Here is a 14,765-nt window from a genome sequence, read left to right on the forward strand (position 1 = left end):
CCTCAAAAATTCCTGTGTTGAAGTCTTAAAAGTCCTAATGCCCAAGACCTGTGCTAGGACCTTATATGGAAATAAGGTCTTTTTAGATGACCAAGTCAAGATGAAGGCATTCGGGTCAGCCCTAATCCACAGTGATTGTGCTGCTATGAAAAGGGGGAATCTGGACAGACACACATCCACAAGGAAAACACCTTGTGAGGATTGGAGCTATGTGGTCCCGAGCCAAGGCACCACTGGAGGCTGGACACAGCCCTGAGACAGATCTTCCTTAGCGTCTTTGTGGCCCTGACAACACTGAGATTTCAGATTTCACGGATCTCAGCTTCCAGAACTATGAGACAGCTTAGAGCAACAGAAATTGCTCTAAGCCACCTAGTCTGTGCGCTTTGCCACGGCACTCCTAGGAGACCGATACAGGCACCCTGTGCTCTACCCACCACTCTCGCCACAGGTGTGGGGGCAGAGGCAGGGCCCTACACAGGCCAAGGCCACTGCTGGGTGGTCACTTCCAGCCCAGACTTTGGCCACAGCTCTCAGCCTCACGCGCCCATGATAAAATGAGGACGGTGAAGGGCAGGGGTTGGCCTCAGCTGGAGCTATTATTATTCCAAGACCCCACACGCTCACCCTCTTCCGTGCCCCTCTCCCAGCCAGTGGCAGTTTGGAACAGCTACTATATGCCTTTTAATCTCAGTAGGAGAAATACCTCAGGAAGGCACAGAAAGGGGCCACTCAGCCTGGTCACAGCATTGCACCTGTGCCTGCTGGGCCCAGGCTGGCCCTTTGAGGGGGTGAGGGCAGAACAGGCTGTGGGGAACAGGCCTCTTCTCTGAGGAGCCTGGGATCAAGCCAGAAAGCAGGGAGAGAAGTGGGGAGGGGCGCTGGTGGGCAGGATGCTGAGTGCAGAGGCCTCTCCCCACGGGTGCTGAGCAGAGAGGAGGGAGGAGGGCCTCCTGACTCTATCCCTCAGCAGGAGGTCCAGTGCCAGTCAAGGGTCAGCTCCAGAGACTTCAGTCCATTTTCCCCAAAGTGGACACGATGTAGCCGGCCGAGTCAGGGCTCTGGAACTTTCAGGGCCAAGCCCACAGTCTGCCAAAGACAGGAGGGCAGAAAAGCCCCAGAGGTCCTCATGCAGCCTGTTCCCCAGGGTCTTGCCCCTGACTGAGACCAGCTCCCACATAGCTGCTCCCTTGCCTGGCATCCAGGCTATGCTGGTCGCAGGAAAGGCCACAGGCCAAGGCCTGGATGGGCCCAGGACTCTGCATGGTTCCTGGGAAAGGCGAAGGGTGACACCCCCCATAGCAGCCCAGGGCACAGTAGTCGCTGCTACTGCCCTCTGATTGTGGGGGAGCTGGCCTGGCAGGGCTCCCAGGGACCCATTCTTCTTGCGGCAGGTAGGCAGGTGGCTCTTCTCCTGACTCCAGGGCTGCTGGCCACACATCCACCGGGAGTCCAGGGCCAGTGCCCTCCTCCTCCAGGCCCATGAATGGCCAGGGATCCGCCGGGTCATAGGTAAGGAACGCAACGGTCTCCCGGACGCCGGACTCCGAGGCCCCTTGTGTGGCACCGACACAGTCCTGGCTCAGCTGCACACCAGCTCTGTGGGCCCCTGTCCAGGTCTGGAACAGAGCATGGGACTCAGGCAGCATGTTCAGGACTCACCCTGGGAGCAGCCTCCACTCCTGCTCCAGGAAGCTCTCCTGACACCCATACCCAAGGGCCAAGCAACACCTGCGCCCAGAATGTTCTGTCTCCACACCATGTGCCAGCCCAGCCTCAGCATGAAACCCCAAGTCCCTTCAGGCCCCTCACCTCTCTCCCAGCACAGGGCCTGGTGCTCACAGCAGCCCAAAACAGGGTGCAGATGGTGACAGGTGCCAAGGGCTGAGCAAACCTCCGACTGCTGCTCCTGGCACCTTCAGCAGCTCACCCGACCCCACTCAGCCTCGCACACGCAACAAAGACTGGAGATGCTAAGGGACTGGAGCCTTTGGGCTCGGGCAGGCAGACCTGCACCCCTTTGTGGGCCATAGGAGGCCCCCGCCTCCAAAAGGAAGCTATTCCCTGGGCGGGACCAGGAGCCTCCAGCAAATGCACCACACACAGGGCCCCAGACTTCCCCCGAGGGCTCTGGCCCCTGAGAGGTGTCACGGTGTCATGGTTCTGCAGAGAAGGGGCTGGGTCCCTCCTCGCCCACCACTCCTGCCAGGGGAGCGTGAGCTACCAAGCAGCAGGGAGGGGCGGGTCTGCACAGAGGCTCCCATGTGCTCCCCCAGGTTGTCCTCAGCTCGCCTTTGCCCTGTGGGAGCCCTGGGGGGGAGGTAGAGTCTACTCATCAGCCAAGGTGCCAGTGTGCTACCCAGGGCCACCAAGAAAGGCCGGGCACCCCACATTGGCCACCAGAGCAGTAGCCCCGGGACCAGTGAGGGGCCCAAGGACAACTCAGGCACTAGAGACCCTCCCCGCAGCCACCAGACACAGATCCCTTCGGAGGTGAAGGAAGGACGGGACATGTGGCAGGTGCAGACAGCCGGCCTTTTATCTCAGAGGGGCCGCTCAACCCAGAAGAGACTTAATGTCATAAGGAAGTTTCCACATTTTCCGTCACCGATGGAATTAGAGACACGAGGACGAAATGAGCAATAGAAAGTAAAGCTTTTCTTTGCTCATCGAGACACAATGTGTAAATATAAACCCACTATATATACCAAAAAAGCTCAGAGCACTGAGAAAGGTCCCATGCTCACCCTAGCCCTCACCCGGAGCCCACATCCTGAGCGGCCAGACGCCTGGCAACCCCTGCCCTGCCCCCCCGCCCCCCCCCCCCCCCGCGGGCTGTACCTGGAAGTTCCCGCTGTGCACACTGTAGAGGGGCTGGAAGAAGGGCACCGGGGACGGCACGTTCTGGTACAAGGTTCTCTTCACCCTGAGGTCAGGAGAGGACAAGCAGGGGCCCGCTCAGTAGGGGCCCTTCCAGCGGCCCAGCTCCAGGTCCCTGCAGGGAACTCAGCTCTCCTCCACCAGCAGAGCAGCCCTGCCATGCTCCCTCCTCCCACCACATCCAGCGCCTGGCTCCCTGTGCCTCCCTGGCCAGTGACCCCAGGGAACTGATTTACACCAAGACATGTGTCCTTTGCAGGGTGAGTTGTGGTGGCAAGTTCGGGAGCAGGGCAACCAGCTGTGATCTCAGCACACAGAGGGAGCCAGCACCTCCAGGAGCCCCAGCTGTGTCATTGGCAGGCAGGGGGCCACCCTTCCACTCCTGACTTCTCCCTGAGCCCCAAATCTACCCGCCCTGGGCCCACTGAGCCCCCCGCAAAGATGTGGCAGAGGGCTCCAACCCAGTAGGTCCAAATCACCTTTACCAACCTCCCGTGGGACTCGGAGTCTCTAGATCCCCATCTCAGGGGTGACACCAGGGCTCACTGATCATATCTCCTCTGCCTGGGCGTCCCCTCAGTTTCTCTTCCTAAGACCCTGGCAATTCCCTCCACTTTGCTCTACCTTTACTTCTCCCACCGGCTCAAGCCACCCTGTCCCTCTCAGGACACCACCCTGGTCCCTAAGCTGACCTTCCCTCCCCTGGACTTCAACAACTCATTTTCAAAATGTAAACCAGATCATGCCACACACTGTTGAACACGCTTCAAGCGCTGTCCTTTGCTCCAAGGACAAGCCTCCTCTACCTTCTCGGCCCTGCCCAGTGGCATCCCCAGCACCCCTTCCTCTCCATTTGTCCACCCCATTGCTCTCTTTGCCTGACCCCCCTCTCTCTGCATGTCCGCACCCAGCCAGTCTCCTTGGTGAGGCCCTGCGCCCGCTCTTATAACCTAACAGGCAAGATGGATTATTTCAGGAGGGCCCTCTGTCTGTCTTGTTCTCTGAGGCCACCAGGACTGAGAACAGGGTCCTGTGCACACCAGGTGCCCAAAACTTTCTGTTCATAGGATGTGCTAACAAGAGAGCAAACCGCCAAGCTCCTCTAGAGGCTGGAGAAGAGGGCCTCAGGCGACTTGGCCCCAGTGACTTTGGGTCCCTTCCTGGCACTTCAGGGTCACACCGCCTCCCCCCCAAACCTGGCAACTTGGAAACTCTTCACTGGTGCAAGGCAGAGGCTTGAAACCCCACCCCCTCCAGGACCTGATGGGAGGAGCACAGGGGGAGCATCGCTGGCGTGGCCCTAGGAGCACCACCTGCCACACACAGTGACACACACACACATCCAATGCACACACAAATACACACGCACATAATAACACACTCACAAACACGCACGCAGCCGCACACGCAGCCCTTGGTTACCAACCTGGGTGACAGCTTGAACAGGAGGTAGGTCAGGCTGGTCAGCAAGAGAAAGACGAACACAGCGACAAGGGTGCTGTCGGGCTGCCTCAAAGGTGAAACCGAGGGGCCTGAGAGCAGGAAGGGCCCAGAGCTGTGAGCAGGCTCAGCACCAGCATGTTCCCCCAGACCCACATGGCGAAGACCCCCCCCCAGTGCCCTGGGCCCACGTGGAGAGTCTGTAATGGGCCTTGGAGGTTGTGTCATGCCTGCTAAGGCACCGCGGATGAATCATGCACCCTGGGCCTCGCCTGTCCCACCTGCAAGGCCATCAGGGTGAGGGAGCCTTCCCAGCACTGCTGTGCACAGGGCCGGCCTGCTGTCCCGAAGCCCTGGCGTGCAGCCCCAGGCCACGCTCACTCCCAGCCACTGACTTTGGGTCCCTGGGAAACCCACGCTCGGCAGGTGTTTGTTTCCCCCTTTTCAGATCTCCAGGGCGGGGTGGTCACCTGCAGCATGAGTGCCTCAGGGATGGGTCCCAGGAAGTAAAAGGGTGGGAGGGTGCAATGAACAGGGGAAGAGAGGCCCCCCAGACTCCCGAAGAGCAGCAGCCACCAGTGCCCACCTTGCCTCTGGGGAGAGGGGAAGCTCACGGGCTGGCTCCATTCACTCCAGTGGCCCTCATAGCGCTCCTCCTCCGCGATGGCGTCCTCCAGGGTGGCCATCTGGACACGCAGCCTGGCCTCATAGGTAGAACCAGGGTCCAACTCAGCAGCTTCAAGGATGATCCAGGTCACCCCAAAAATGTGACCCTTGTGCTGGGCCCACTATGGGGTTGAGGGCAATTAGTAGTTGCTGAGGGTGAGAACTGGGTCCGTCAGCCCTTGAGAAAGGCACACGCACACAGAGGCACACTCACCACACTCACATACACACAGCCATATACACACGGGCACACTTACACACGTATGCAGGCACATACCCACAGGCACACGCCTACACTCCCCTACCTGCATGCACACTCACACATGCGCACACACACACCCAAACACGCTCACCACCTTCGCTACACTCATGCACATAGGTACACCCTGTGAGCACTCACACATGTCAACACACATATTCACACACACACAGTCACACACAGGCACACTCGAATACAGACATACCTGTGGGCACACATACAAACACGTGCACGCCTGCACACATGTATTCTTGGTCCTGGTCACCTCCCTTCTCATAATTCCATCTCCCTGTGTGGAATCATGAGTGGCCCTGGGCTGCTGCTCCAGGGAGAGGCAGAAGCCCCAAGGTGGCCGCCTGAGCATTACCTCCCAGGCCTCTTCCTGCCTCTTGAAGGCCAGCTCATAGCTGAGCATCGAGGCCAGTGGTTCCAAGGCAGGACCGATGGCCCAGGTCAGGACGCAGGAGTCAGAGCTGACGTTGCTCTGCAACTCAGAGGGAGGGTCCAGCTTCACTGAAACAGAACAAGGCCACATGAGAGCGTGCCTGCCAGCCAGGCCAGCACTGGGGCGCTGAAGGGTTCCTGGGGGGCGATGTCAAGGGCCTCACTGAAAGGCTGGTCCAGAGAAGCCCCAGGTGAGGCAGGACAGCAGTGACTTCTAGCCCCTGCAGCCAGACAGGGCGACTCTCAAGCTCGCCTTCCCTTTCCTTCAGAAGCTGTCTCACTGGGCTCCTTCCTGCCATGACTGACGTGCATTTCAAGTGACTCGAGCTGCAGCCCAGACCCCAACTTGAAGCTTTGCATCTTCATCGACCTTTAAAATCCAACCCCTGCAGCCCAGCCAGTGTGGCTCAGAGGTTGAGCATTGATCTAGGATCCAGGCGATCGGGGTTCAATTCCCGGTCAGGGCACATGCCTGGGTTGTGGCTCGATCCCCAGTCTGGGGAGTGCAGAAGGGAGCCGATCAATGACTCTCTCATCATTGATGTTTCTCTCTCTCTCTCCCTCTCCCTTCTTCTCTCTGAAATCAATAAAGACAAAAAAAAAAAGCAACCAGTAGGCCTCCCCTCCTGGGGCGGGCTGGACCAGCCCTGGATCTCTAGCAGGGACTAAGGGCACTCGCTAGGCATGGGGATTACCTGAGGCAGAGCCCTGCCCCCACCACCTAGGCAGCCAGGATGTTTCCAGCCAAGGTGCCCACCTCAGGCCTCACCATGTCTCCGGGGCAGGTACTGGGGGTCCACCAGGCTGACCTGCTCCTTCCCAGAGATGTGACGGTGCAAAGTGATGGTGAAGTTGTCGGAAGGCACAAGAACCTCCTCGGGCGGCAGCACCATGGTGCACGTGCTGGTCCGGAAGACACACCTGTGCTTGCTGCCCGGTGCGTTATTGCTAGAAAGGGGCACCAAGAAGCTGCTGCACCAGCCCAGCCCCTACTGCTCTCATGGGGACCCTGTCCTGACCCCTGCCCTCTGCCCAGGTGGCCTGGCCCTGCAGCCTCACCTGGTGAAGAGGAGCCAGGGGCTGGGGCCCTGGCCCAGCTCTGGGGCAGACCAGTGGCAGTCAATCCTGAGGATGTTGTTGGTGAGGCAGGTGAAAGCTCCAGCCCCTAGCCCTGGGAACAGTGACCGTTGGGAGCCCGCAGAGGCTGCTTCAGGGCAGGGTTGGGGGAAGGGGAGGATTTGGAAGCTGACACCCTAACAGGGTGGTCCCCAAAGAACCATAGCAGGAGAATTCATCAGGCAGGGCTGGGAGACCTGGACTGTGATGGGCTCTGGCCCATGGTACATGGATGGGACTGGAGTCCAGGCTGGTCTCTACAGGACAGGTCCTAGTGCAGTTCGGATCAGACCCTCCCCAGGGGAGTTTGACAGAGGACAGCCCCACCCCGCAGCACCCCCCACACACTTTGCGAGGTCACTAGTGCCCTCACCTCCTCCTTCCCCTGGCACCACATCTCCCAAGCCGACCCAGATGCAGACGAGGAGCCAGGTGCCCATCCCTCGAGTCAGGGCCTCACTCTGCAAGGTCCAACCTGCAAGAGATGGAGCTGAGAGGCTCTGCGTGAGGAACACCCCCAAGGGATGCTGCCCAAGGGGTGTCCCCCTTATGAGGAGTGTCCCCCTTATGAGGAGTGCTCCTCACTGTGTCCTGTGAAATAGGTTGGGCGCCTCTGTCCGAGCTGCACCAATAAGCAACTGAAGCTCAGACGGGTCAGTGGACCTGACAAAAACTCATGGCTACAGCGTGCAAGAGGGGACCCTCGCACTCAGGTCTCCTCATGGGTCCTGGACTCTGAATCCGCTCCATGTCTGAGTCTGCCCCGCAAGCTCCTCTCTGGGACCAGTGTCCTCTGCCAGCCCAGCCCACTGCCCCCGAGCCCAGGCCCCATCCTGAACTCAGTGGTGTCACGCTCAGTGGTTACACGCTCACTGTGTAACGTGCATTATCCACTGGGATTCCCACAGACATGTGAGGCGGAAAGACCATCCCTGTTCACCCACTGAGCAAGGAGCTGACTCCCAAGGAGGGAAGGCCTTGCCAAGGGTCACGCTGCGAGCTTCTGACGCAATTTCTAACGCAGCCTCCCTCCCTTTGCCTCCCTTTGAGGCCTATCCCAGGCCCTGCTGCCAGAAGGCGGGGAGGGTGGCAGTGGGAGTACAAGCAACAGGAGGTGCTTCCTAAACTCTGTCACACCCGAGCCAGAGGTAACGGGGATGAGGGGCTGGGTGTCAAGCAGCGCCTGGTGCCGTGCAGGGAAGCTGCTGACGCCCTATCACCCTGTTTGCAGCTCCAGATGGCACACTGATAGCTCCTCAGCAGGAAGCAGGGTCAGCCTGGTTACGCAAGCCTGATGGGTGATAAGACGGAAAACGACTCAGACCTCACACAGGCCTCAGCACACACTCCCCAGGCAGCAGGCAGCACTCCAACCCCACCTCGCATCCCAGCGGACCCCCGCGAAGACCAGGAAGACCTCACCCTTCCCTAGAATGAAGCACCACCCATCCCCCAGCCACAGCATTAGTCCTGCGGCGTGTCCCCTCCTGCAGCAGTTCCTAGATGGCGATGGAGAGCGGCCTGACCATAGCTCTCTCGGGGGGTGTGACGTGTGACGACAGGATCAGGCCCCAGGGTGGAGGGACACGTGCATCTGTGCAGAAAGAGGCTAGCCCAGCCTCAGGTTAACCCAGGAGCAGATGGCTCAAGAGCATAGAGTGGGTGGCCCCAAGCCCAGCAGGCCCCGGGGGCCAGGACCCATCCTGGGGGAGCAGTGAAGCGCTGGGCAGGATCATCCTGGGGGGACGGTCCTTGCTCTTCCTCGGCAGAGAACAGCTCTGTCTATACCTAGAGAGCTGGGTAAGGCAGAGCCAACACCCTCCTGCAGATGAGGAAACTGAGGCCCAGAGAAACCAGGCACTTGCCCAATACTTGGCGTCTGTCACCTCTGTCTTGGCTCCCACACAAGCCTGCGAGCTACCCGGCTCCCCCAGAGTATCACTGGTCTCTCTCCTCAGGGCTCCTCAAGCTCAAGGGGGGACATTACTAAGGCAGGGCCACCCCCCGATCTTGACAACAGACACTGGGCCAGGTGGTACAGAACCCCCCACCTGCATGCTCCCTGCTCCTGTAAGAGGCATTGGGATGACCAGGGAGGCCCAGGCACAGCTCAGACAATCTCAGGATGGCTGTGGGAGCAGCAGAAGCCAGTGTCGCGCCCTTGGACAGAGCTGCCCCCTAGCACCTCTAGTCATGCTGGGGAGCCTGGCTGGCATCACTACCCAGCACGGCCCCCGGAGAACCCCATCTCCTCCATAGCCTCGGGGTCAAGGTCAGCTTGCCTGCCATGGTTTCCTGGCCCATCCCAAATTCATTGGCTGCCTTGAAGCAGGACCCACAGAGACTACAGGACCAGGACCACGCTCAGTCCCTCACCTCCCTGGCCCTCGCACCCTGAACACTCACCTGGTGCTAGGTAGGATCCCAGACCAAAGCAGGCAGGCCTGTCCTGGGGGCTGGCTGGCAACCCCGGGGTTCCTTGGTGCCTTACTGCACACCCCCCAAGTCGGCTTCACGCCAATCGCCGCGTCCACTTACTGCCCCCTTACAGGCTATTTTATACCCTTCATGGGGAGGGAGTGACATCCCCTGATATTCTCCCACCACCTGAGAAGCTGGCAGACACAGAGGACAGTGACACGGAAGCTGCTAACTAAATGGGCACCTATCTTCTGTCTTCTCTCTGCTGGGGAGGAGGAATACATTTGGACCCTGGTCCCCCAGAAACAGCTGGAACCTGGGGGACATGGGAACTGTGCTAGGAAACGGGGCCAGAAATGAGAGCAGAAGCCCACTCCCCCTTTGGGCCACACAAGCACATGTGGACCACCCCTGGCCCCAATGGCACCCATGAGACCACGGATGCTTGAGGACATTGGGCTTCCCATGGGGGGTGCACCGTGGGTGGGAAGGGCAGGAAGTGGGAGAGATCGAGGCAGCTGGGAGAGTCCAGAGAGGGCGCCGAGGGCACCAAGGAGCACGTTCCACGAGCTTCCGAGGACAGTAAGCGGGCGGGGCAGCTGCATCCGGGGGCACATGTCTGGGAAACATGGACACACCAGGCAGGAGCTATGGGAAAGGTAAGGGATGGGCCCAGAGGGGCACACACAGAGGGGGGCCCCAGGGCAGGGGCAGGGAGAGGCTGAGAGCGGACGTCAGAGGGGTAGAGCGGAGCCTCACGTGGGGCCCTGCTGGTCTGCTCTGCAACCCTGAGCTTCCCAGGATGACCTCCTGGCCTCCTCTCACACTGTCCCCCCACCAGGCCTCCTTCCCGCTAGCATGCCTCTTCCTTCATGAGGCCCCCCCGAGCACCCCAACCTGTCTCCCCAGCCAGACACAGCAGGAGCAGGGAGGCAGGTAGTAACTATGGGTAAGGGCTAGAATAAGGGTGTTGACAGTTCTCTTCGAGGGGCTTGGAGGTTAAACGGGGAGACATGGCACCCCTCGTCTGCCAACACCCCCCTGCAGTAGCCCTCGCTACCCCGTTGCAGCGACCCTGTAGCAGGCTCCTCCGGGTGAGAACCTGGCTGCAGCCTTCTTTAACGTTTGAGAGATGCACCTGAGCTCCCTGCAGGAGCTGCCCTTGCTCCTAGCGAGTGGCAGTGCTCTGGGCACCTGGGGGGCTCCCGGGGCCATTACTGGAGCAAGAACCCTTCCCCCCCTTTCCCCCCTTCCTCTGCTCCGCTGACTTGCCCTCCTTCTGGAATCCCACCCTCCCCGGCTGCCCACCCACAGCTCCAAGGGGGGATGTCCCCAGACTCCCAGCCCCTCTTCTGCCCCAAAGCCCCCAAAGGCTGGGGATTTGGACTTCATGGCCACCCGTGGCCTCAAATACCCCCTCGCACTCACTGCGCCTCAAAGGTCAGCTCAGTCACCAAGGAAGCAGCGTCTCTTCCATAATTAGAAACCCTGCTCTTCCCTGTGCCCCAAGGCACTCACAACCCCTGCAGGCCTGGAAGTGCCAGTCTGCCATCCTGTGGTCAGCACTGCCACTCTGCTGTCTCCGCGAGGTGCCCGAGGCAGGGACACCAGACGAGGTAGAACTAGGGTGGTGCTTCCAGGCACCCCGCTTCCACCGTTCATCCCCAGGCTCTCGCAGGGGCCCAGGGAAGGCGGGCTGCCCGGCCCTCTCGGCCCCTGAAGTTCACACTGACCTGAGTGGTTGGGAAATTCCAGTCACAGACTCACCTTCCCAGATGCAGCTGCTGGGTCCCATGGCCCGGATAGTCCCTGGGTTCGCGGCAAAGCCCCTCAGCCTGATGCAGGAGATAAGTGCACCGGTGACTTACGCTTGCACAGCAGGCTGACACAGGCCGCCCACAGCTGAAACCACGAGCGCATCACAAGCAGCTGTCCCCAGCGGGGCTGAGAGGTGACTGTCAGTGCTAATCACCACCCCAGGAATTAAGAGGTGGGACAGCTTTCATTCCCCGCGATACTGAAGGTTGCCAAACGGCACTTGCCCACTGATTGGTGTAGTCCTCCCAAGGAACACCACTGGGGGCATTAGCTGGTCCCAGGAGGCCAGGGCCTTGGCCAGGCACAGGGTGGCAGGGGGCCTCGGGCCTTCTAGGCATCCCTGAGACCGGGGTGCAGGCTGCTCTCCGGCTGAGGCAATCAGAACAACAGGGGCTGGAGAGGGTGTCAAACATAAAATAATGCAGCGTCAGTTAAAGAAAAACAAACAATTCAGAAGGAAATAAAATGGGAGCTGCCTTTTCTCTCGCCCCAGGGGTAGCCCCTTGTGAGAAGGCGGGCACAAGCCCTGCAGACGTTTCTAAGCTCAAATGCACACTTTTAATGGACTCCTACTGTGCTCCGAGCTTGCAGCCTCCTTGCTCCTCTGACTATTTTCAACGCTTTCCTAGGTCTTCAACGGTAGCACACGCTATGGTTTCCTAATCCTGCCAATGGCCGTTTGGGTGGGTGCCTATATATGCTATTTGAATTTTTTACTGAGATATAATTTACATATAACATTGTATTAGTTTCAAGTGTAGATGTGCTATTTTAAATGAAGGTAGTGAGCAATTCTGGGTGTGGATCTTTAATCACCAGAAGGAGTACTTCTGTTAAAAAAAAAAAAAAATGCTATGGTGGAATTCTGGGTCTAAGGTTCAGCTTTTAAAAAGTCGATAGATACTGCCCTGGCCGGTGTGGCTCAGTTGGTTGAGTGCTGTCCCGGGCACCGGAAGGTCGCCGGTTCGATTCCCAGTCAGGGCACATACCTAGGTTTAGTGTCTGATCCCTGGTGGGGGTGCAGACAGGAGGCAACAGACCCATGTATCTCTCTCATATCAATGTTTCTCTCTCTCTCCCTCCCTCTCTAAAATCAATTTAAAAATAATAAACATTTTAAAATAGACACATCACCATTCTTTAAAAAATCAACAGATACTGCCAAGTGGCCCTCCAAAAGTGCACTGACTTCTACTCCTGCCAGAAGCGTGGGAATGCCTGTAACCCTCACCAACAGTATATATATTATCAGTCTTTTTCATCTTTGCGTATCTGATAGGCAAAGATATTTCAATGTTGTTGTTTTCTGCACTTGATTATTAGTGAAGATAAGTGTCTTTTCATATACTTACTGGCTGTGTGTTCTTTTCAGTACCAGATAAGTCACATTTCAGTGTGTGCATGTGCCTACTCTTATCCGTGAGAGCTCCTGTGTGCACACATGGGTGTGCATGTGTGTGTTCTGTGCATCACAACTTCTTGGGCAAAGCTTGGATACTTCAGAGCTGTAGCTCTCTGGAGTCTGAGAACACCAGGACCCAAGGGGAAGGCTCGAGCCCAGGAAATACCTTACAAATGACCAGGAACATAATCACATTTCTTTCTAATATCTAAATTTCTCTTTTCATTTGCATTCATTGATTTTTAGAGAGAGAGGAAGGGAGAGAGAAAGAGAGAGAGAGAAGGAGACATCGATTTATTGTTCCACCTGTTCTTGTAGGTGCCTTGACTGTGAATCGAACCCGCAACTTTAGTGTATGGGGACAATGCTCTAACCAGCTGAGCTACCCGAGCCAGGGCACTAATACTTAAATTTCATTCAGCTTGGCCCCCATCTTACCTAGTACAAGGACATACTTTTATATTTACTGGAGCCACCCCTTTGTTAGTATCTTTATCAAGAGAGTTTCCTTCCCTATCAGGGTGTCCCTCTCACCTTGCTAAAACTAGAATTTACTAACTTAAAACCAGCAGAACACACCACCTGCACCCTGATCCCACAAGTGGAGACCACAAAGGCCAGAAAGAGAGGAAATCATGGAAAGACAAAAACCGAAGAAAAGACTCCCAAATTCTGCATCTAAACGCTACCAAAATCTGTGATGACCCCTGAACTACATGTGTACAGGCCAATTCCAAGAAGCCCAGCAAAGGTTAAAAAACATAGCCGGGTCAAGGGCATGTACCTGGATTCAATTCCCGGTCAAGGGCACGTACCTGGGTTGTAGGTTCGATCCCTGGCCGTGGTAGGGGCGCGTGCGGGAGGCAACCAATCCATGTGTCTCTCTCACACTGATGTCTCTCTCTTTCTCTCTCTCTCTCCCCCCCTTTCTTCCCTCCCTCCCACTCTATCTGAAATCAATGGGAAAATATCCTCTGGTGAGGATTACCCAAAATAAATAAATAAAGGTTAAACAACCTTAACAGAGATTTCAGCTGCTGCCCACATCAGAGACAAAGAGTTCATAGCCTGTTTAAAAAACAAAAACAAAACTCTTCAGAGAAACATAGCAGAACCCATACTCTCTACAATGTATATCATTCATGATTTCCAAATAAATCCAAAATTATTAAACATATGAAGAAACAGAACCATGTGACCCATACATAAGAGGAAAGACAAGCAATGGAGACAGATTCTCAAGACTTAGTTGTAAGAAGTAGCACAGGTTTTAAAGCAGCTACTCTATCCTCAAAGATATAAAAGAAAATATGCCCCCAATGTATAAATAGGAAATCTCAGAGAAATAGAAACTGAAAAAAAGAAGCAAAAGGAAAGTATATAAGTGAAAAGTACAGTATCTTAAATAAAAGAAATACATCATAACAGTGCAGAAAACATGATGGAGCATTAATGAGAAGGAATCTGTGAAAGAAAGGAGGCAACTGATATTTGAGTGGATTGACACAGTAAAACACATCATAAAAACACACAGGAGAGGACATCTGAGAGCGTAGACACAGTGTCCTTCCTAGGCAATGAAAGGGAGCCAGGTTAGTCCTAAACAATCACCCGGATCAGTCAGAGTCCTAAATGTGGAGCAGCAGAGCAGGTCCCCTCGCTCCCCACACCTGCATTTGTGCCAGGCAGTACTAGAAGAGGAATCTGTTCACAGATTCCTTTACTGGACAATTAGATTCAGGAAAGCCAGTGCCTCTTTGCCAAGAAAATGCACTGATGGCACACCCTGACATAATGAATGTCACCTCCTCCCATAATAAATGGAGACAAATAGAAAAGCAACATCCATAGACAGAGGGGAAACGTCAAACACAAAGAACACACATCCAGGAGTCACCAAATACCTGTGAAAATGCCACACCATGAAGAAAAGGCACCAGCCAGACATGTTGTAAGGATATATGTATGCTAAACGGCATAAATTCTCACCACCCTCCGAGGTATACCAGGTGTGAGCAAACTACAGCCCACAGGCAGAATCCAGTGCACCGGTTCTACAAAAACCTGTGAGCTAAAAATAGCTTATACATTCTTAAATGGTTGGGGGACAGTTGCTTTAGAAATTACATGACACATGAAAATACTATAAAATTCAAATTTCAGCATCCACGGTTTTACTGAAACACAACCACACTCATTGATTCATACTGTCTACAGCTGCTTTCACACTGTAATGCAGAGTTGAGTGTGGCAACGGAGCTTCACGCAGCCGCTCGTCACACTTACAACTCGGGTATAGTCATCACTCAGCATTTCAAG

At 56.2% G+C, this 14,765-nt stretch overlaps 1 protein-coding gene across 1 annotated transcript; it reads right to left on the reverse strand.

Annotated features, from left to right (window-relative positions):
* Positions 1–1,127: 1,127 nt before the first annotated feature.
* Positions 1,128–7,245, reverse strand: IL9R (interleukin 9 receptor; the record flags this gene model as incomplete). Its single annotated transcript, XM_081133286.1, has 8 exons — positions 1,128–1,619; positions 2,842–2,926; positions 4,307–4,412; positions 4,907–5,108; positions 5,613–5,758; positions 6,459–6,637; positions 6,749–6,896; positions 7,179–7,245. The coding sequence occupies 8 exons, from the start codon at positions 7,243–7,245 to the stop codon at positions 1,128–1,130; spliced, it is 1,425 nt and encodes a 474-aa protein (XP_080989412.1).
* Between the last annotated feature and the right edge of the window lie 7,520 nt (positions 7,246–14,765).

Source organism: Miniopterus schreibersii (genome assembly GCF_964146895.1).
Source record: "Miniopterus schreibersii genome assembly, chromosome: 3".
Taxonomy (NCBI): Eukaryota; Metazoa; Chordata; class Mammalia; order Chiroptera; family Miniopteridae; genus Miniopterus; species Miniopterus schreibersii.